The following is a 23934-nucleotide window of genomic DNA, read 5'->3' as shown; positions in this document are numbered from 1 at the left end:
TGCATATAGTATATAGGGCACTGTATACTTTTTTTAAAAAATGATCTTCTATTTCACTGAGCATGATCCCTTCCAGCTCCATCCATGTTGCTGCAAGTTGCATGTGTTTATCTTTTTTGATTGCTGAGTAATATTCCATTGTGTATAGGTACCACATCTTCTTGATCCAGTCATCTATTTTTGGGCATTTGGGTTGTTTCCAAAGCTTAGCTATTGTAAACAGTGCTGCTATAAACATAGGGGTGCAGGTGCTCTTTGGAATTGATGTTTCTGTGTTCTTTGGGTAAATCCCTAGGAGTGGAATTGCTGGATCATATGGAAGCTCTATGTTTAGTAGGTCCAGAAATCTCCACACAGCTCTCCATAGTGGTTGGACCAGTTTGCACTCCCACCAACAGTGCAGGAGAGTTCCTTTTTCTCCACAACCTCGCCAACATTTGTTGTTGCTATTTTTTTTAATATGTGCCATTCTCACTGGTGTAAGATGGTATCTCATGGTAGTTTTGATTTGCATTTCCCTGATTACAAGTGATGGTGAACATTTTTTCATATGCCTGTTGGCCATTTGCATTTCCTCTTTGCTCAGTGAAATAAGCCACAAAGAAAAAGAAAAATACCGGATGGTCTCACAATAGCAGGAATTTAGAAAACCTAAATAAGGGACCAGGAAAAAGACTAATTAATACAAAGTAAAAATCGAAATCAACAAGCAACCATAAACCAGAGACACACGGGGGGGGGGGCGTACGATCAAAACAAGGGTGGTGGGAATTTTATGGGGACTATAAGCAAGATGAAAATGCACACATTGTGCAAAAATGAAAAATGATGGAAAAAATATAAAATAAAAAAATTTAAATAATAAAAGAGGTATGAGAAAAAAATGATTTTCTATAGCGTGAGCTGTAACCTTCCTTAAGGCCATTTTTCGTGCCTGTACATCAGTTACAGCGGCAAAATAAAATACAAAACGAAAACCAGCCAGGGAGAAAAGGCATGGGAGGGGGGAGCAACCACCGTAGCTCTTCCGGCTTTGTCTTTGTCTACCCGCCCCGAGACCGGCCAGCAGCGGCGCCGAGGGACTGCACTGGTCCGCAGCTTCCAGTACGCACGCGTGGAGGAGGCGCGCTGGGGAGTCGGGGGAGGAGGCGCGGGCGCAAAAGAAGCGCCTGTGAAAAAGAAAATAAAGAGAGCAGAGGCGGGGGTTCCCGCTTTGGCTCCGCCCCTCCACCGGTTCACATCTCTTATTGGTCAGACATCTTCAGCCCCATTGGTCCGAGAGCCAAATGATTGGGTCTGCCCACAAATATGCCTGCTCCCGGCGCTTAGGTGACAGTGGCAAATTGTGATGCCGCTTTCAGGCATTGGCGTAGGGCGTGCCTGTGGGACCTAAAGGGGCTTTGTAAGGCAACCCAAGCAGTTGAGAGTTCAGCCGCAACTTCCAAGATGCCGCCCAAAGGAAAAAGCGGTTCTGCAAAAGGGGGGAAAGGTAGAGCGACCAGCGCAGCCGGGGAGAATGGGGTGGGGTGAGAATGGAAGGAGGGCACAGACCGGCGACCCCCAGGATCCGGGACCGAGGCCACGGGTGGACTAGAGCATTCACCCGGAAGTGTTAAGTTCCAGACGGTCAATGTGGGCTTGTCTGGGAATCTTTAATTGAAAAAGCGTGGAAATTGGATGGCAGATAGAAGAGCCCAGCCCATACGATTTAGAGAAAGTTTTATTTGTTTTTTCAAAGTTGGGAATGAGGCTGACGTGAAGGATTCAGTAGAGTTAGGGAGGTAAAGGGACCGAAGAGTGAGATTTAGGAGAAAATGGGTCCAGGACAGAGGTGGAGCAGTTGACCTTTGAACGTGGAAGGGACGCCTTATGCTTGAGGTCTCAGAGAAGGAGACGAGGATGAGGATGGGTGTGGTTGTAAAAATGGAGGCCAGAGGGAGGAGTGGAGTATGTGGGAGATATTCTTGATGGCCTCAACTTCTTAAAGTGGAAAGGAAGTGTCATTCTTAAGACAGAAGAGCAGGGAATGAGTAAGGTTTTTGGAGAGGAGGCAGCTTGGTAAAGGTTTAGGGATAGTCATTGAGGGTGACGGGAACAGGAGTGACACACTAATAAAAGGATTGCCCTCTTAACTGAGAGACTAAGATTATGGAAGGCCATGAATTCGTAGAGGATATGTTCTGGGCAGTCATGATTTACCTAGTACCGTGCAACTGGCAGAATATAGGATTAAAAAGAATTAGGTATAGCCCCTGGTTTGTTCATCTCTGTATCCGTGGTGTCTGGAACTTACTCAGGAAAATATTTATTAGACTAAATAGTTAATCTGGCAATAGTTCTTAGAAACGTCAGCCTCCATCAGTAAGTATGCTGCCGTTGACACAGAAGTTCACAGTGGTAAAGTGACATGGTAATAAAATGTAAAATGCTGCCAATGGTGGTTAATCTGAATACCGATAACTTTTCTTAGACATCAGTTAGCGTAATATACTCCAGGAATTTGGACATGAATGTATTCTTTAGTAAAATATGCGTGGTGGGAAATTTGATCTTTATTTAAAATCTATCCTTTGAGATTTTACTTACTAGAATTGTGCATACTCAAATACAGAGATGGCAGTGCTTATTGGAAACCTTGCAAGAGCTCAGGGGGTTGCCCTTAGAAAGCAGTGTTTCAAATTGGGTCCAGAGAATCTGGACCAGACTTGGGAACTCATTCATCCATTAACACACTGACTTGTGTGTCCATTTTCTGTGAAGGGTTTACGTGGGGCACAGGCCTCCTATTTTAAGAGAGATGAATCACAGATCAATTTACCTTGATGTTGTAGTGTCTGGCAGAGTTCCCTTTTGAACCTTGGCACTATGATGGAAGTATCAACTCCCATTGTGTTGGACCTTTTTGTAAATATCTAGGTGTGGTTTAAATGAATACTTGTCCTCTTTAAAGGAGGAGCAGCCTCTGGGAGTGACAGTGCTGATAAGAAGACTCAAGGTCCCAAGGGAGGTGGCAATGCTGTAAAGGTGAGTTACTAGTTCCTGTATTTTCCACATTAAATATAGATTAACATTATATTCATGTATATTTTGATACACATAAAAAGAAAACACAGTATACTTTCTCATTCTAAGAGGCTAGCGTAGCTGATGTACAATTAATATAACACAAAAATAGAAAAAACAGATCAGTCTCACTTATGGAAATTAATTCTTTGCAAATATTTTCTCAAATGCTTTCTCAGCCATTTAGAATTTCTTCATACTTTTAGTATTGTTTCTTAAGATGTATTAAGTCAGATCTTCCCAGTAAATAAATCAGTTTCTTCTCAGGACCAAATAATATTTTATACAATCAAGAGCTTGGATAAACAGGCAAAGGTGCATTAGATTCATGTGCAGTTACAATAAAAATAATAACTTTTACCCAGTTGCCCCTGATAGTAATGTCAGCGAGCAGTGCTCATTGCTTGATGTGCATAAACCAATTTTGACACCAGGTTTTGAGAAAGTTTATTGCAAATCCACAAGCAAGGAAGCAGGAGAAAACTCAAATCTGTTCTCTTTTCTCCCCCAGTCTGGGGAGAAGAAGGGGCTTATATTGGTTTGGGGGAGTGGGGTTGAGAACAAAGGAGTTTACTGGATGTGGAGCAGATTAAGGATAAAAAATGTGAACTTGACTGAAGTTCCTTGAGTAGTTATAGGACAGTCCATACATAGAGAAGTATGAGAAGGCCTTCTCTTCTCCAGATACATGGAGTTTTAAATTTCTATTGGTGGGCCCCTTGCCTCTGGCTAGCCAGCCCCCTTCTTCTGTGTTTCCTGGCTTGGGGCTCAGCTCAAGGTTAGTCACATCTGTACATGTTCAGGCTGTGTCATTTGCTGATAAGCAGTTTGTGAAAGCAAGCTTCAAAAAAAATGTTTTCTGTGCTCTAAGGCCTGAGAGCAATTTAACCTCACTTTCAGTAACATCTTACAGAACTCTAGTCTAATAGCACAGCTAGAAGGTTGACATTGATGTAGTCAAAATACAGAAATTTTCGATTACCCCAAGGATTTGCCTTGCTTTTTTATAGTAGCACCTACATCCCTCTACCCTTACCTCTGCCCCCACTTAGCCCCAGGGAACTACTAATTTCTACAGTTTTATAATTTCAAGAATCTTACATGAATGGAATGATAGCGTGTCATCTTTGGCATTGGCTTTTTTCACTCAGCATAATTCTCTGAAGAGTTCATTCAGGCTGTTGCATACATCAGTAGTTTGCTGCTTTGTGTCACTGAATCGTCTTTCACGAAATGGAAGTATATAGTATGTGTAGCTCTTCATTTCTTCAAGGACAGCTGAGTTGTTTCCAGTGTTTGCAAAACAGTAGGAGAGGGACCCTGGAACCCTGTAGTCTTTTAGAGTCTAAGCTCCTTCCACACCCTGCCATTCTGCTTTAAACCCCATTCCTTGGCCCACACCCTGGCCTTGTCACCAGAGCCATCCAGACTCTGAAGCCCGCCCGCCTGCTGACCACAGCTTCTCTCCTCCCTTTCACTTTCTGGCTTCCCCAGTCCTGCCAGTTTTTCTCCAAACACAGACCTCCAGGCCTCCGAGCCTTCTCTGTTCCCTCTGTCTTCCCCCAGGTTTTGGTTCTGTTCTTCAAGCCCCATATGTCCTGTAACCTAAATAGGAGTTAGATTGTGGGCCTTGACCATGGATTGAGAAGCCCTGTCTCCTTTTCCTTTTAGTCCACTTCTTTTAGTCCATCTGCTGCCTCCACCTGCAAGATTACAACTCAGGATCAATCCAGGTCTATTTTCTTTACACTTAAACCCAGAACTGCTGAGCCCTATTGGAGAGTCACACAGCCACTCATTCCTTTGTGGGGTCGCTAATTACTAGTCTGTATCCTAGCTAGCCCCTCAGTACTGCTCAATAGTCCTTTGCCACTGACCTCTAACCTTCCACCTCCTTGCTGTCCTCATTCAGCAGAAAACTTCATCCGGTGGGCCTCAACCTTGGTGTACATCACATTCACTTAGAGAACTTCTAAAACTATAAAAGACTAGGGTCATACAGACATGAAGGGAGCATGTGCTGTTGAAAAAATATTGGCAGTAGACTTGCTCAATGTAGAGTAGCCACAAGCCTTCAGTCTGTAAAAAGTGCAATATGCGAAGTGCAGTAGAAGTGAGGTATGCCTATATGCATTAATTTTTAAATATACAAATTCAACATATTTATTAAGTATTTTCCATCCCCCAAGGATTTCTGTAAATATATTAACTTTTAAATTCACCCACACCTCCCTCTTTTCTTTCTCACTTTTCTTCCTTTAAGAATAACTTCAGTGCTCTGATTGCCAGATCATACTCTTTCCACTGTCATTCATCACTGCGTCTTAACCCCTTCCCTTTACTGCAGCTCCCTGAAATATGCCTAAAAGGGATCTTTTAAAATGTATACGTCTTTTCTCAGTTGAGGGAGTGCCCGACACTCCCTTCCCACTTTCCGGTACCTTTTTTGTTGCATTATAAATCCAAGTTAATATAAGAAAACAAAAATGTTACCTTAGATATGCCTTTATAACTGTTTTGTGAGAAAAGAAACCACAAATTTAGTTAGCATATATATATATATATGTCTTTGTGTTATCAAATTAATACTGTTTACTCGATTTCCAAAACTTATAGTGAAAATCTTAGTACTATATCTCACCCATAATTTTATCAGTTTGTTGAAAACAGTCTCCAACTTTTTATTGGTAATAGGCTCATTAAGTTTGTAAAATTTTTTTAATTCCCTCCACCAAACCACTGGTGCCCATACCCCATCTGCCTACCTCCTTTCTTCCCTCTAGCCTTTCCCGTTTTCTCTGGTAACAATTATCTTCTTTATGCCAAGTTCAAATTTTTATTTCTTCCCTTGTCTGTATGTAATTGTTGGGTATTCATATTCTGCAGATGAGTGAAACCATCCGAAATCTGCCTTTCACTTTTTGCCTGATTTCATTCAACATAATCACCTCAGGGGCCCTCTACTTTGGCCCAAATGCCTAACCCCACTAGTCTGTGCAGTCTGGCTTATGCACTTAACACTTTCCTGAAACTTCTTTTGCTAAGGTCATCAACCACTGCTAAATTGATTGTACTTCTTACCTGATCACTCTGCAGCTTTTGACTCTGTTGACCATTTCTTCCTTAAAACTTTCCCCTATCTTGGTTTCTATTAACACACCTTCTGTCCTACCTATTTGGCCCTTTTTATTATGCTATTGAGCTTCTTTCTTTGCTTTTATGCTACCCTTCAAGGGTATCTTTAGCCCTCTTAACTCCTTTCTCCTCCTGTGTAATCTCATTACCTCCCATACTGATCACTCCCAGATTCTCCAGTAGCTTGGCTCTCTTAGGACACAGATGAGCAGTTGGTCATACTTGCAACCCCCTCGCCTCCAGTACTACACTCATTATGTCAAATCTGTCCAAACCAAAATACTTGTTTATTCACTTACAAAATGGTGGATGTCATCCCCTTTCTATGATCATGAACCCTGTATGAGCTTTCTCAGTACAGAAGGTTGCATTGTGAATGTGGAAGCAGGAGGGAGGCAGTCTAGAAGCTAAGTTTTTCCAGGCCAAGTTGAAATCGAATGAACCATCCTTGTCCCCCAACATGTATCTCTCATGTCCAGATTGTTTGTCCTTCTGCTCTCTGGACAGCACTGCTCTTAGCCCTACTTTTTGACACATTCTTTCCCTTTAGGTGTTCCTATCTCCTGTGTAGCTCCACCAGTCAGGAAGTACTCCTGCGTGCTAACATCGCCCTGCCCACTTCAGTAGTTGAAACCTGAGGACAGCCTTGGTTGTTTGTCTCCAAATTTATGAGGCACCTTTTAGCCCCCACCCCAGTATATCACTTACAATTTGAAGCAAATAATGTATTCTATTTGAGAAATGGGAAATCCCGTAAAAGATACTTTGACAAATCTTTCTTAAAGATTTAATTTTTTTAAACCTGACTTTATGTAAACATAGGTCAAATTTAAATACTTCTATATGGTTAATATTCTTTTTTAAAAAAAGATTTATTTATTTATGCACAACAAGAACTGGGGTATAGGGCCTCCCCTGGTGGCGCAGTGGTTGAGCGCTGGGCTACGAAGCTGCCTGCAGCCTCTGCAGCGCCAGTTCTGTTATGGGGAAAGATGTCCTGTGCTAATCCCATACAGGCTTTGTGGACTCCACCCCCACTTTAGACCAAAGCCATCAGGACATTGGGAAAGACAAATCCCGTTACCACCGAAGGGAAGGTGGCTGGGACCTGAGGGTGGAGTTAAGCAGCCAGGTTGGATATAAAAACCAAACACGTGGGCCTTGGGGGGCTCGCTGTTCGCTCGCCTCCTGGCTTCACAGCTCCTGGCTTGCAGCCAGCTCTCAGAGTGCCATTTGGGATTCCTGATCGGCGGATCGGGTAGGAGGCATTTAAAACTTTGTCTCCCACTTTTCTCCCTGAGCGGTACATTTCATCATTTGCCCTTCCCCTGTAAATAAACCTTTTATTAACCTTTCGTGTGTGCCTGCAGTAGAGCATTGATAAGTCCATTTAAGTGCGCAGGTGAGGACCCACAGTCAGGCACCCTGTTTTGTATTGGGGCTGCCCTATAACAGTTCGATTCCCGGCCGCCGGCAAGGGTCCTACATGGCGTGGCAGACCTCTCCTGCCACACCCGCTGCTCCCCTTTGCAGTGTATTTCGTCAGTCTGCCTGTTCTGTTCCCTGCTCTGGCTCTGGTGAATTCTCTTACCCTCCCGCACTTCTGACTGTACCCAGTACTTGTATAAATAAATAAATCAATCTTAAAAAAAAAAAAGAACTGGGGTATAGGCCAGAGGTGTGGGGGAATGAGAGGATCCACCAGAGACGGAGTGGGGCGTGGAACAGGCAGATGTACTGAAATACACTGCTGGGGGGGGGCAGCGGGTGAGACAGGAGAGGTCTGCTGTGCCATGTGGGTTAGCTCCCTGGCTGGGTATCGAACTCGTGCTGCAGTGGCTGCAGATAGCTTCATAGTGCTGAGTCTTAACCCCTTGCGCCACCAGGGAGACCTCAGTTAATATTCTTAATATTCAACATATAGGGCCTCCCCGGTGGCGCAGCGGTTGAGCGTTGGGTTGCGAAGCTGCCCGCAGCCTCTGCGGCGCCGGTTCGATCCCCGGCTGCTCCCCTACCACCGGAGGAGGGTCCCACATGGCGCGCAGACCTCTCCTGCCGCCCGCTGCTCCCCTCAGCAGTGTACTTCGGTCCTTCTGCCTGCTCTGCTCCCCGCTCTGGCTCTGGTGAATTCTCTCACCCTCCCGCGCTTCTGACTGTACCCAGTGCATGTACAAACAAAACAAACAAATAAATAAATAAAACATGCCTCTATTAAAAAAAAAAATATTCAACATATACTTTTTTTTTAAAAGATCTATTTAAAGATGCATACAAGAACTGGGGTACAGGACAGAGGCATGGGGGGTGAGAGAATTCACCAATTCACCAGAGACAGAGCGGGGAACATAACAGACAGATAGACCAAAATACACTGCTGAGGGGAGCAGCAGGCGAGTCAGGAGAGGTCTGCTGCACCATGTGGGTAGCTCCCTGGCGGGTGATCGAACTCATGCTGCAGTGGATGTGGATAGCTTCATAGGTTGCTTCTTAACCCCTTGCACCACCAATGAGTCAACATATACTTTTTCAAAGTATTGCATCGTGGAGTAGCTTCTTTGGCCTCCTTTTGGTAAGATATTTCCTAGTAGTTTTCCATATCATCCCACTTGGATGAAATAATAGCTAACTTTAATAGCTGCATTATCTCATTCTTTACAACCCTATGAGAACACATAGGTACTGTCATTATCTCAGGTAAAAATGGGAAAACATTTAAGAGGTTTAAAAATATGCCTACTGTGGTAATACAATTATAGTTTTATGATTAGTACTTCACTGCAGAATCAGATTTTAAGACACTAGTGAGGAAGAAAACATGTAAAATGGCAACAGAAAATTAACCTTTATAAATTAGTAAAATAACCTTTATAAAATAGTCATACAGCTTAGCAATGTTGATAGTGAAAGGCCAGAGAAAGAGATTTGACCCTAAACAATAAAGAATGCACCTTCAAGCTTATCTGGACACTGGCTCACTTAAGATGGTTGCTTATTTCCTGAGATTTACATCATGTTGAACATACTTTTTCTTTCTATCATAATGTGATACTATTAGATGTGAATAATAAAAAGATAGCAGGAAGAAATGGAAATTGTATAATACTTAAGAGCTGAAAACCGCATATAAAATGTATGGGGTGTGGTACAAGTTGCATTAGTGGTAATCTTTATTTTAGAAAGAAGGAAAAAATGAAAACTACTGAGCAAAGTGTTTTTCTCAGAAAGTTAGAAAACTAGGGCCTCCCCGGTGGCGCAGCGGGTTGAGTGCAGCGCTGTGAAGCTGTCCACAGCCTCTGCAGAGCCAGTTCGATTCCCGGCCGGCCAGGGAGCAACCCACATGGCGCAGCAGACCTCTCCTGTCTCGCCCACTGCTCCCCTCGGCACTGTCTTCCATCTTTCTGCCTCTTCTGCTCCCTGCTCAGTCTCTGGTGAATTCTCTCACCCTCCCATGCCTTTGGCCTGTACCCAGTGCTTGTATAAATAAATCTTTAAAAAAAAAGTTAGAAAAATAACCATAAATGAAATATAAAGAAGGAAGAAGTATACATAATAAGAATTGATGATTAAAATTGTAAACAATAGAGAACATCAAAACTCAAAGCCTGTAACATTTAAAAGAATTTATAAAAAAAAATATTTTCTAGACAAAGAAAAAGATGTTTCTAGAAAAAATAAACCTTAATGAGTGGGAGCAAGTACAGATTTACTAGAAATGAGAATACTATAAAATACTGTATGTCAATAAATTCGAAAAATGGGCCTCCTTGGTGGCGCAGGGGTTAAAGTCTCAGTGCATCAAGCTATCACCAGCCACTGCGCCTGAGTTTGATTCCCAGCCAAGAGCTAACCCATGTAGCACAGCAGACCCTCTCCTGTCTTGCCCACTGCTCCCCTCAGCAGTGTATTTCAGTAGATCTGCCTGTTCTGCTCCCCACTCTGTCTCTGGTGACTCCTCTTACCCCCCATACCTCTGGCCTACACCCCAGTTCTTGTATGCATAAATAAAAATAAATCTTTAAAAAATTGGAAAAGTTACATATAAAGGATAAATTTCTAGAAAATACAAATATAAAAGTAGGAGGTCTAAATATGTCAGAGAGAGAGAGAGAGAGTGTGTGTGTGTGTGTATGTATGTAAGTGTAAGATGATTAACATAGATTGGGGATTTGTCTCCAGGACTCATGCTCTCAACTATTAAGATGTTTCCTCTTCCTGTTACTATTGAGTAGAAGATAAAAGGTGCAAGCTTCCACAGCCAGATACCCATTTTCCATCTATATCAGGGTTCTGAGATACTGTATTAATATGAAAAATGGATTTGTGGCCATTATGCAACTGGGCAGACTGCCATAATTTTCCACTGCCATGAGCTAACATGTTTTTTCACTAGTGGGGGTAATCCAGCTATGACTATTATGCTGTGAGGAAAGGAATCGTTTGGGTCTCCAAATAGTATGTGAACATGTTTTTTTCCTTGTAGGTCAGACACATTCTATGTGAAAAACACGGAAAAATCATGGAAGCAATGGAAAAGCTAAAGTCTGGAATGCGATTCAATGAAGTGGCCACACAATACAGTGAAGATAAAGCCAGGCAAGGGGTATGGTGCACTTTTCATTTTAAATGAAGCAGTAAGAGAATTTCTGTGTTCTGCCATTCATTTTAGCTGTCTTTAAATATCTTAAAACCAGAAATGCCCAACTTGTAATTAGCTGAATACACGTCACCTGTCTAAACCTAAACATGACCAAACTTGCACAGCTAACAAATACCCAGCAACATTATGAGTCCTTATATATTCAGTCCAGGGTTGGACTTCTACCATTTGTCCTTGTCAAGTCTGTTCTTTAATAGCCTAGATGAATAAACCCAGGAACCTTAGCATTTGTGTTGGGAAATTCTCTTAAGCTACAGTAGAACTGTAGAACTCTTCGGGGCCACTTGACATCTACCTTTTGGGTTTTTCAGGGCGACTTGGGTTGGATGACCAGAGGGTCCATGGTGGGACCATTTCAAGAAGCAGCATTTGCCTTGCCTGTAAGTGGGCTGGATAAGCCTGTGTTTACAGACCCTCCAGTTAAAACAAAATTTGGATATCATATTATTATGGTTGAAGGAAAAAAATAAAATTGTATGAAAGATTGAATATGGCCTGATTTTTACTTTAAAAGGTGAATAACCCTTGTAATTTGTGAATTGTCATTCGGGTTTGGTGTGTGTTGTAATAGGTATTCAGTCAGTAGTTCCCAAAGACATCAAGCATACTCCCTTTTTATTTTTTTCTTACATCACTGTAGTCCCCATAGTTCTCCTACCACATCACCTGTGAGCCATCACCATATTCCCTTGTGTTCTTCCCTCCCCTGTTTTGCCCCTGCTCCTGCCCACTCCTTTGCTGTATGCCTCAGATCTATGGTCAGCTTGCTAGTTTTGACTTTTTCTTGACCTTTTGTTCGGTTTCTGTACATTCCACATTTAAGTGAGACCATCCGATATTTGTCTTTTTCCTTCAGACTTATTTCAGCTAGTATAATCCCCTTCAGCTCCATCCATGTTGCAGCATATGGCATGAGTTTGTCTTTTTTTGACAAACACATATTCCATTGTGTAAATATGCCGCATCTTTTTGATCCATTTGTCTATTTGGGGGCATTTTGGGTTGTTTCCATAACTTGGCTATTGTAAGTAGTTTAAGCACACTCCTTTAACCTGTAGTTCCTTTCCTCCCGGGACTACTTTATTTCTCAGTATATCCCATAAGTTAGAAACCATCTCTTGGGGAGCCAAATAACAGCTCACAGTACTCGTACACATTGAATTGACCATCAAATAGATGTTCCTGGACACTTGTTTTACAGGTCATCCTACTTTAATCTGCCAGGTCAGGCATTATTAGCTCCATAGTCTTATTAACATAGTAAATGGCACACAATAGCCATTCAATATGCCTCTTTTATTTTTAAATGTTTATTGGAAGAAAAAAAGACAATCATTTTTTCTACTACTTTTTTTGTAAGGGGCCATTTACCAAGTGCTGGTTAGAGGGAGATATGTCAGCATAAAAACATTCCCTTATCTTCAAGTGTACAGGTTACATTATAACCATCTCAGGGCCAACATTCTATGTGTCTACATTTTCTTAATTTATAATACCATGTTTATGATGTTCAAAAACGTATATGAAGATTATAATACTAAAATTTTGTCAACACAACTATGATTCATAACAATAATTCTTTTAACATACTGTGTTCTCAGCTGCATTTAATATGCCCACAGTAGGCCATATACTGGCAAATCACTTAAAGACCTAAGTTTCCCACTTGAGAAGAGTTTCTGAACATCTCTGGAAGCTATGTTTCCATGAGATTTTCCCCACTGAACAGATGAAAGTCCTCCCTATTACCTGGGATACACAGATTTGCCAGTATGGTAGAAGGGTACTCAAAATAGTAGATATAACATGAAACTTCTTTAAAAACCACATTCAAAACAGTGTTCCTAGATAAGGGCCATGAATTTCTGAAAATCTTGGCGAAAATTCTGAAAAGCTATGTGCCTAAGATACTACCTAACCAGTCACTAGCTTACCCAGGATACTAAGTGAATGTCTGTGGCATAGCTGTCACCCACAAAGGAAAGAAGCTAGAGTGCTTGAAAGGTAAACTAGAAAAAGCAAGTAAGTTGTGTGGCATGGAGAGAAAGCAGATATAGCAAGTTTTCAATTATGGCTAACTTGTGAGACAGTATCACAGGAATGGGCCTCTCCCACCCAGTAAGCTTTTGGGAAGTTAGCTTTTGACAGGGAACTCTGATTCTGAAGAAGTTGATAAATGAAAAAACTTTTACAAATTTATATGCATTATAGTGTGTGCACTTAATTCCACTTTGAAAGTGCATCTTATCAATAAGTTTAAAGAACAAACCTCATTCATAGTAAAATAATTGCAAGTTAAAACCAAAATGAGATCCCGCTTTTTAACCTATCATATTGGTTAAGTTAAAAATGTTAAACGTATGGGTGGTGACCATCTGGGGAAACAGGTATTCATTAATGATGGAAATGTAAATTATTATGACCTCTATGGAGAACAATTTGGCAATACCGTCAAAATTATAGATATACCCTTTTACCCAGCAACTCCATTTCTAGAAAATTACCCTATAATCACATATGTGAAAGGTACAAGGATATTCATTACAACTTTATTTGGAGAAAATTCTGAATGTCCATCAGTAGAAGGTGATAAATTATGGTATATCCATTCAATATAAGACAGCTGTGTTAGGGCCTCCCCTGGTGGCGCAGCGGTTGAGCGCTGGGTTGCGAGGCTGCCCGCAACCTCTGCAGCGCCAATTCAATCCCCGGCCACCGGCGAGGGTCCCACACACACACAAAAAAAAAAACAAAGACAGCTGTGTTAAAATTTAAAACTAAGGTGCAGAACAATATACTAGCATTTGTGTAAAAGGCAAATATATACACCTAGACTTGCGCTTATACATTCATAGACTGCCTCTGGGAATGACAACCCAGATATAAGGGAGGTTGAGTAAGACATTGTACCTCATACCCTTAGGTCAGGGGTCTTTGAGTGCTCTGGCAGCTTTCCCAAGTCCATGGCTCCTGCTCCGAAATGTTGATTTAAAAATATAAAGTAAATACATAGGCTTACAAAGGACACCAATTATACTGCAACATAATGTTTTTAAATTTTATATATAAATTTTTATATAATACACGTGATCTATATGCCTGTTCATATGTTAAGTAATGAGTTCTAGTGGTACATTTAAAAACCACTAATTCTGTAGTGATGAATATCAGTGTTATTTTAGATAGCTGCAAGAACTGCGAAATCTGATTTCTATTGGTGACAAAGTCACAGTTACTGCTAATATTTTTGCAGTGTGTTGCCTACATTTGTAATGAAAGGAAACATCAAACGCCAGATACAGGTAGTGGGGGAAGATGTAAACATTTTTTCCCATCCAAATCATAAATACCTGAATTCTATCCATGAACTTCAGTTTAAAAACCCCTGCCCTAAGACACTGTTTGAATATTCTATGTCATGTATTATGTTCAACATCGCTTACCTACAGGGAAATGCAAATCAAAACCACAACACGATACCATCTCACTCCCATGAGCATGGCCCATAAAAATAAAAAGCAGCAACAAATGCTGGAGAAGGATATGGAGAAAAAGGTAACCCTCAAACACGGCTGGTGGGAATGTAGACTGGTCCAGCCCCTCTGGAAAATAATAAGGAGTTTCTGCAAATATTAAAAAAAAGATCTACCTTTTGACCCAGCAATTCCACTTATATTCTACCCAAAGAATGCAAAAACACTAATTTGAAGGGATACATGCGTGCCTATGTTCATTGCAGCACTGTATACCAATAGCCAAGTCATAGAAACAACCTAAGTGCCCAGCACAGGTGAGTGAATTAAGGCGATGTGGTTTGGATGCAGTGGAATACTACTCAGCTATAAAATAAAGACGAACTCTTGCCATTTGTGACAACATGGAACTGGAGGGGGTTATGCTACATGAAATAAGTTAGAAGGACGAAGAAATACCGGATGATTTCATTCACATATGGAATACAGAGAAGCAAAGGAACTGACAAAACAAAACCAAAACCAACCCTAGAAATAGGACCCAGAAATGAGACTATTGGGTGGGGGCCCAGAGTTGACTGTGGATGCTTTAATGGCATAAATGGTGTGGTGACGTGCATCTGGGGACGTGTGACCCCAGGCCCCTAAATCACATGATGGTGTAAACCAGTATTTGATAAAAACTAAGTGAAATGAATATTCCTCTAAAAGGCCTAAAAACAAAAACCTCTGAAAGTGAGTTTATTGGTCATAAGGCTATGAAAAAAACGTATTTGCTAGACCCTGCTGCAGAACCTGAATGAAGGCACTATTCAATTTTTAAAAAAGCATTTTGTTTCCGCAGTAAGAAAAATACCTAGAACTAAAAGCCTCACTATTCAAATCAAATAGATACAGGCCCCTAAAACCTCCTGGCAAGCAAATAAATTGTGTGGGGCTTTTCTATTGTTGTGTCAAGAGAAAGGGGGATACTTACCTGAATTTCCACAATATTGATATGCTTGATGGAAGAGACCACAAACAGATACAGGGAGCAGTGGATGGTCTGCTGCCCTCTACCTGTGCCACTGTGGCCACTGTGTCCACCCACGGCCTCGATGAGCTGGACTGAAATGCAGACTCTGGCACATTGAATCACAAAATGTTACCACCAAGGATTTTTGAAATGATATATAGTCAATCCCATAATCCTCCCTGAAATGCTAGTAACAAATTCTTCTGGTAAGCAAAATTTGGTATTATCAATAAATAACCTATTATATAAACTCAGCTCATCTCCTTCAAACCCCTAGCTCCATATTTAGTAAGATACATGAGAATAGTACTATGTGAAAATACATGTATTTTTTATAATAAATTTTATTTTTATATTCCCCATACAATTGCAACCCCCTTATTTTGACCCCAATCCCTCCCCTCCGGCCCCCTACCCCCCATAGAGTGTCTCTGGTTCATAGTTTTTTTGTTGATTTTGATTTTCACTTTCTTATAGTTATTCATTTTCCTGGTCCCTTATTTAAGTTTTCTAGATTCCTGCTATGAGTGAGACCATCCGGTATTTTTCTTTTCTTTCTGGCTTATTTTGCTGAGGATGATCCCTTCCAGTGCCATCCATGTTGCTGCAAATTGCATGTGTGTTATCTTTTTTGAATGCTGAGTAATATTCCATGGTGTATATGTACCACATCTTCTTGATCCAGTCATCTATTTTTGGGCATTTGGGCTGTTTCCAAAGCTTAGCTATTGTAAATAGTGCTGCTATAAACATAGGGGTGCAGGTGCTCTTTGGAATTGATGTTTCTGTGTCCTTTGGGTAAATCCCTAGGAGTGGAATTGCTGGATCATATGCTCTATGTTTAGTAGGTCCAAAGAATCTCCACACAGCTCTCCATAGTGGTTGGACCAGTTTGCACTCCACCAACAGTGCAGAAGAGTTCTTTTTCTCCACACCCTTGCCAACACTTGTTGTTGCTAGTTTTTTTAATGTGCCATTCTCACTGGTGTAAGATGGTATCTCTATGGTAGTTTTTGATTTGCATTTCCCTGATGACAAGTGATGTTGAACATTTTTTCATATGCCTGTTGCCATTTGCATTTCCTCTTCTGAGAAGTTTCTTTTTAGCTCTTCTGCCCATTTTTTTGACTGGATTATTTTTTTGTTGTTGTTGAGTCTCATCAGCTCTTTGCAGATTTTTGTGATCAGTCCTTTATCATTAGTGTGTTGTGTGCAAAAATGTTCTCCCATTTGGTGGGTTTCTCTTTGTTTTTGTTATTGTCTCTTTTGCTGTGCAGAAGCTCTTTAATTTGATGTAGTCCAGCTGTTTATCTTTGCCTTCACTATCACTGCTTTGGGTGATGTGTTCTGTAAAGATGTCTTTGATGTTATCACGTAGTGTTTCGCCTATATTTCCTTCTATGTATTTTATGGTATCAGGTCTTATGTCTAGTTCTTTAATCCATTCTGAGTTAATTTTTGTGTATGGTGTGAGGTAGTGGTCAAGCTTCATTCTTTTGCATGTAGCGACCCAGTTTTCCCAGCACCATTTATTGAACACTTTCTTTGCTCCAATGCATAGTCTTTGCTCCTTTGTCAAAGATTAGTTGACCATAAATCTGTGGGTTTATTTCTGGATTTTCTATTCGATTCCATTGGTCTGTATGTCTGTTCTTGTTCTAATACCATGCAGTTTTGATGATTATGGCTTTGTAGTATATTTTGAAGTCTGGGAGTGTGATGCCTCCATTCCCTTCTTTTTTTTTTTTTTCAGTAGAGCTTTGGCTATTCGGGGTTTTTGGTGATTCCATATGAATTTCATCAATAATTGTTCTATTTCTTTGAAGAATGACATTGAAATTTTTATTGGAATAGCATTGAATCTGTATATTGCTTTTGGTAGGATGGCCATTTTAATAATGTTTATTCTTCCAATCCATGAGCAGGGGATGTCTTTCCATTTCTTTGTGTCTTCTTCTATTTCTTTTAACAGTGTTTTATAGTTTTCTTTGTATAGTTCCTTTACCTCTTTTGTTAGATTTATTCCCACATATTTGATTTTTTTGTTTCAATAATAAAAGGGTTTTTTTATTTCTTCTTCTTCAGATTTATTGTTTGTGTATAGGAAGGCTACTGACTTTTGCGTGTTGATTTTGTATCCTGCCACTTTACTGAACTGATTGATGAGTTGAATTAGTTCTTCTGTGGAGTTTTTGGGGTTCTCTATGTATATTATCATATCATCTGCAAAAGTGATAGTTTGACTTCTTCTTTCCTATTTGGATTCCTTGTATGTCTTCTCTTGTCTTATTGCTCTGGCTAGGACTCCAGTATTATATTGAAAAGCAGTGGTGAGAGTGGACATCCTTGTCTTGTTCAGATCTTAATGGAATTGCTTTCAGCTTTTCACCATTAAGAATGATACTGGCTGTTGGCTTGTCATAGATGGCCTTTATGATGTTGAGGTATGTTCCTTGTATCCCAAGAATTTCAAGGGCTTTTATCATGAATGGGTGTTGCACTTTGTCGAAAGCTTTCTCAGCATCTATTGATATTATCATATTTTTATATTTCTTTTTGTTGATGTGTTGGATAACGTTGATTGATTTTCGGATGTTGAACCATCCTTGTGTCCCTGGCATGAATCCTACTTGGTCGTGGTGAATTATCTTATGGATACATTGTTGGATTCTGATAGCTAAAATTTTATTGAGGATTTTTGCATCAGTGTTCATTAGGGAGATTGGCCTGTAGTTTTCCTTTTTTGTGCTGTCCTTGTTTGGTTTTGGTATTAGTGTAATGTTGGCTTCATAGAACGTGTTTGGTATTGTCCCTTCCTTCTCAATTTTTTGGAAGAGTTTGTGAAGGATAGGCACTAATTCGTCTCTGAATGTTTGGTAGAATTCATTTGTAAATCCATCAGGTCCTGGGCTTTTTTTTTGGGGCGGTTTTGATTACCATTTCAATTTCGCTGCTTGTAATTGGTCTGTTTAGGTGTTCTATTTCTTCTTTATCTAGCTTTGGATGATTGTAGAGTTGTAGGAATTTGTCCATCTCCTCTAGATTGTTGAACTTGTTTCCATATAACTGTTCATAGTAGTTACTGATTATTCTTTTGATTTTGCTGTGTGTCTGTTGTGATTTCTCCTCTTTCATTTAATCCTGTTTATTTGTGCTTTCTCCCTTTTTTCCTTTGTGAGCCTGGCTAGGGTTTGTGTATTTTATTTATTTTTTCAAAGAACCAGCTCTTGGTTTCATTGATCTTTTGGATTGTTTTTTTTATTTCAATTTCATTTATTTCTGCTTTGGTTTTATTATTTCTTTTCTTCTACTGGTTTTTGGGTTTTTTTTGTTGTTCTTTTTCTAGATCTTTGAGCTTCGAGATTAGTTGTTTCTTTGAGTTCTTTCTTGTTTCTTGATGTGAGCCTCTATTGCTATATATTTCCTCTTATTACTGCTTTTGCTGCATCCCATACATTTAGGATATTGGTGTCCTCCTTGTCATTCAATTCAAAGAATTTTTTAATTTCTTCTTTGATCTCCTCATTAGTTCAGTGGTTTTCCAGTAGTGTGGTTATTAATCTCCATGAGGTAGGAGAGTTCTTGCCTTCTTTTTATGGTTTATTTCTAGTTTGATGCCTTCATGGTCAGAAAAGATGGTTGTATGATTTCAATCTTGTGTATCTGTTGATGTTTGTCTTGTGCCCCAGTATGTGATCGATCCTGGAGAATGATCCGTATGCACTTGAGAAAAATGTGTATTCACCGTTTTTTTGGGGTTTAGTGTTCTATAGATGTTTGTTAAGCCCAAATGCTCTAGGTCTTTATTTAGAGCTTTAGTTTCTTTACTTATTTTTTGTCTTGTTGATCTACCCATTGTTGATAGTGGTGTGTTGAAGTCTCCCACTACGTATGTGTTTTGTCTGATGTCTGTTTTCAGAGATGACAACAGTTGTCTGATATATTTTGGTGCTCCTTCGTTTGGTGAGTATATGTTAATGAGTGTTATTTCTTCTTGAAGTATTGTCCCCTTGATCATAATGTAGTGACCATTGGGGTCTCTTTTTATCTTTTTGAGTTTGAAATCTGTTTTATCTGATATAAGTATAGCTGTTCCTGCTTTCTTTTTTGGTCCATTTGCTTGTAGGATTGTTTTCCATCCTTTAACTTTGAGTCTATTTTATCTTTTGTAGCTAAATGTGTTTCCTGGAGACAGCAAAAGGTTGGGTTTTGTTTCTTAATCCAGCCTGCTACTCTGTGTCTTTTTATTGAAGAGTTTAGTCCATTTACATTTAGAGTTAGTATTGATATGTTAGCATCTGTATTTGCCATTGTGTTTGTCTTTCCTTTGATTTTATTTATTCGTTTAATAACTTTTTTTTTTTTGGCCTTCTTTCATTGTTATTCGTCCCTCTGAGGTTCTGGCTTTAGGATTCCTTGTAGTATTTTTTGGAGTGGGGGTTTAGTCGTAATGAAATTCCGGAGTTTCTGTTGTCTGGGAAGGTCCTTATTCTTTCTTCATAGAGGAAAGAGAGCTTTGCGATAGAGAGTATTCTTGGTTGGCATCTGTTTTCTTGGAGTCTGTTGACTATGTCCCTCCACTCTCTCCTTGCCGCGTGTGTTCTTCGGAGAAGTCTGATGTCAGCCTGATTGGTTTCCTTTGAATGTTATCTGTTCTTCCCTCTTGTCACCTTCATTATTTTTTCCTTGTCCTGGATTCTTGGGAGCTCTACTATTATGTGTCTTGCTGTATTTTTCCTTTCATCGTGGAAGTTTGGTGTTCTTCTTGCTTCTTGCATATCAATTTTCAGCTCCTTCACATTTGGGAAGTTCTCTTCAATTATCTCTTTGAATATTTTCTCTGTTCCTACATCTCTCTCCTCTCCTTCTGGTATTCCTATAACTCTTATATTTCCTTTCCTCATGGAGTCAGATAGTTCCCAAAGTCCTTCTTTGGTTTTTTTCCTTCGTACTTGTCTTTCCTTTTCTGTTTTGGTTCTTTTTATTTCTGTGTCTTCAAGAGTACATATTCGTTCTTCCATTTCATCTATTCTGCTTTCATTGCTTTTCCCAGAGTTCTTTATTTCTTCCATTAATTCATTGATCTCCTGCGTTTCTTTTGCTTCCCCCTTTAGGGACTCAATATCATTCTTCTGATCATTGATTATTTTTCTCATATCATTGTTTTCCTTTATGAGTTCTGTCACTTTTTTAATCATGACAATTTTAAATTCTCTTTCTGGAAGGCTCAGAAGTTCTTCCAAGTTACTGTCGTTGCAATCTGGGGGGTGGTTTTCCTTTTGTGGTGTGCTTTTTTCCTGAGGAGTTGTTAGGTTGCGTGTGATTCTACTCCCTACTGTCTGTTTTCTAATTTGTTGTATGCATTGGGACACTGTGTTTCTGGGACTGGTCGGCATCTTGGGTGATCTTCTCCGCTCCCCTCTGGCTCCTCCAGGAGCCATCTGTCAGTTTCAAGCAGTCTTTACTGAAGAAAGGTCCCTGTTCTAAAATGCCGATGTGGGGACACACTCCCCTGTGCGCCTGGTCTGCCCCGGCGGTGGGTTCCCGCTCCCGCTCTGGGCTTGGACTGCAGGCCAGAAGGGGCCTGGCATGGGCAAACTTCCCCACTCACCTCTGGCTCCTGAGGGAGCTTTCTGCTGGTTTCAGGCAGTCTTTACTGAAGAAATGTCCCTGTTCTAAAATGGTGATGCGGGATGCACTCCCTGCGCGTCTGGTCTCAGGCACACTCTTCTCCTTGCCCGGTCTGTCCTGGCTGTGGGTGCCCGCTCCCCCTGTGGGCTCAGACTGCTGTTCAGAAGGGGCCTGGCGTGGGCTAACTTCCCAGCTGGCCACTAGCTCCTCCGGGAGCCTTCTGCCGTTTTCAAGCAGTCTTTTCTGAAGAAAGGTCCCTGTTCTATGGGGTGTCAGTGACTTTTTTTCTGGTCTCTAGGTGGCGCCAGAGATCTCTCCTACTGTCCTTGGGGAGCTGTTTTTTTCACCCCATGGGACAGGGAACAGAGCGTGAATGGTAGGGCAAACCTCAGCGGCTTTGGGGTGCTGTGTCTGCCTTGCCCCACCGTCGTGGAGAACCCACGCCCCAAATTTTGTGCCCGGGTCTCAGTTCCAAAGCCTCAGGTCCAGGACGCAGGCTGTAGCCCAGTTTAATGACCGCAGAAATGGCACTTTTTGCAGCCCGCTCCCGTGCCTGGGCGCCTGGTTCCTGATTACTCAGTGAGGGACTTTCACCTCAGTGAGGGCCTCCGTGCGTCTCCCCGCAAGCCTAGGTCGCAGGCGCTGGGACCTGGGCAGCCGTGATCCGCGTTTGCTTTTCAAGCACGCAGCTTTTCCACGCAAGCTTACCAGCTGACCCGGGGCTGTTTGTAGACCTCCGGGAGTCTCTGTTGTTCTCTAATGGCGCCTGGAGCCTCCGCGGCGAATCCTGCAGGGTTCTCCACAGCTCCAGTTCACGGGGTGTGGTGGCTGAAATAGTTCCTTTCCACTCCCAGTCCCGCTTGATGCATAGTTTGTTCTTGTTGGTCGTTTTAGTTTGTTTTTTTCCTCCTTTCTGTTGGTCGGAGAGTGCCGACTTTGAGGGTGGGGGAGGGTAGCAGGGTTCTTTGCTTTCCTCCCTTCTAGTCCTCTTTTATGGCAACTTTCTTCTTCGGGTAGTTTGCTGGAGTCGTCCGTTTATCTTCCGTGTCCCAGTTCTCACTGGGACCTGCCGCTTTTCCTATTAACTTTTTTTTAATGGGAGATCTTACTCGCAGCATCTCCTTGCCGCCATGTTGATCTGCCTCCTTTATACATGTATTTTATAAGTAACTTTTTTTAAAGATTTATGCATACAAGAGCTGGGGTGCAGGCCAGAGCTGTGGGGGGGAGGGGGTAGGAGGATTCACCAGAGACAGAGTGGGGAGCAGAGCAGGCAGATTGGCAGAAATACACTGCTGAGGGGAGCAGCAGATGAGACAGAAGAGTTCTGCTGCACATGTGGGTAGCTCCCCGGCTGGGGATCCAACTCTGGTTTCAGTGGCTGCCAAAAGTTTTATAGTGCTGAGACTAAACCCCTTGCACCACCAGGGAGGGCCCTATAAGTAACTTTTTAAAAAAAAAATTAATTTTTTTTTAAGATTTACTTATTTATACAAGAACTAGGGTACAGGTCAGAGGCGCCGGAGGGTGAAAGAATTCACCAGAGAGAGCGGGGAGAAGAACAGGCAGACGGACCGAAGACACTGCTGAGGGGAGCAGCGGGCGAGGCAGGAGAGGTCTGCCACACCATGTGGGTTTCTCCCTGGCCATCTGGGAATTGAACCCATGCTGCAAAGGCTGCGAACAGCTTCACAGGTGCTCAACCCACTGTGCCACCGGGGAGGCACCCTATAAGTAACTTTTATGTGTATATGTGATATAATAAAAAATACCTGGTCGTCTTTCCCAGTTACGAAAACTAATAAGATCTCTGAAGTATCTCTTGTATGCAGTGAGATGGCTGGGGTCCCCAGATAGCTTCAGGATGGGGACTGGTCACCAGAAAGATAAACATAAGAGAGGGTAGGAATTCTGGGCCTCACCATTGACCTCTAGGAAGGGGAAAGAGGCTAGAGATTGAGTTAATCACCAACGACCAGTGATTGAAGCGATCATGCTTATGTAATGAAACCTCCAGAAAAACCCTTACACACAGGGTCTGGGTTACTTCTGTGTTGGTGAACACATCAAGGTGCCGGCAGGGTGGCAGTACCTAGGGAGGACATGAACGCACCACATGCACTCCTTTCCCCACCATACCTTGCCCCATGCATCTCTTCCATGTGGCTGTTCCTGAGTCTCTCCTTCACATACAAGAAAACATTGTAAGTAAACTTCCCCCCACCCCCAAGTTCTGTGAGCCATTCGAGCCAATTATCGAACCTGAAGGGGGCTGTCAGGGGAACCCTAGATTTGTAGCCAAGCTGAACAGAAATGTGGGTAACCTGGAAACTCAATGCTAGCAATTGGCTTTTGAAGTAAGGACGGTATGGGAATGGGCCCTTAGATTTGTGGACTTTCAACCTAAGTTGGGTAGTGTCAGAATTGCACTGGTGTGGAGGACACTCAATTTCCAAGTGTTTGCAGACTTGGAAAATTACATGGTATGGGAAACCCACACACTTCTGATGTCAGAAGTCTTGAGTGAAAACAATTTAGTGTATTATAATGGCTTTTCGCTAAGGTGACACATGGTAAAAACTCATTTCATCCCTTAGTAAATGATCATGGGCAGGTCACGGTCTCACTGAACCTGTTTCCTCAACTAAAAAAATGGAAATGCCACACTACCTCAAAGGATAACGGTGAAGAGTAAACAAGAACTCTAGTGTGCTGGCACACAGTAGGTTATTTGGTAAATGCTAGCTCCCATTCTCTAATGACAGAGTGCAGAGTGCTATACTGTACTTTCTGTTTCTGAGAAGGAACAAAACTCCTTCTTAGCCTATAAAAAGACACAGTGTGCTGGTATGTGTCAGAATGCAGCTTGTGGTGAGTGTACAGTGGTGAAGTGGTCACCAACGTCAGTAACTGCAGAGCAAGGAACGCAGGATAAAGGAGCCTAGTATCAAGTGCCTCAT

General features: G+C 41.5%; 1 protein-coding gene across 1 annotated transcript; it reads left to right on the top strand.

Moving 5' to 3' along the window:
- The first annotated feature begins 1341 nt into the window (after positions 1–1341).
- PIN4 (peptidylprolyl cis/trans isomerase, NIMA-interacting 4) lies at positions 1342–11346 on the top strand. Its single transcript, XM_037512259.2, has 4 exons — positions 1342–1489; positions 2951–3024; positions 10679–10798; positions 11167–11346. The coding sequence occupies exons 1-4, from the start codon at positions 1447–1449 to the stop codon at positions 11323–11325; spliced, it is 396 nt and encodes a 131-aa protein (XP_037368156.1). The 5' UTR covers positions 1342–1446; the 3' UTR covers positions 11326–11346.
- Positions 11347–23934: the final 12588 nt, after the last annotated feature.

The sequence above is a fragment of the Talpa occidentalis genome, unplaced genomic scaffold, assembly GCF_014898055.3.
Source record: "Talpa occidentalis isolate TD23 unplaced genomic scaffold, MPIMG_talOcc4v2.1 talOcc4.15, whole genome shotgun sequence".
Classification (NCBI taxonomy): domain Eukaryota; kingdom Metazoa; phylum Chordata; class Mammalia; order Eulipotyphla; family Talpidae; genus Talpa; species Talpa occidentalis.
The sequence above is the reverse complement of the archived record's forward strand: the minus strand, read 5'-3'. Positions and strand labels throughout refer to the sequence as shown.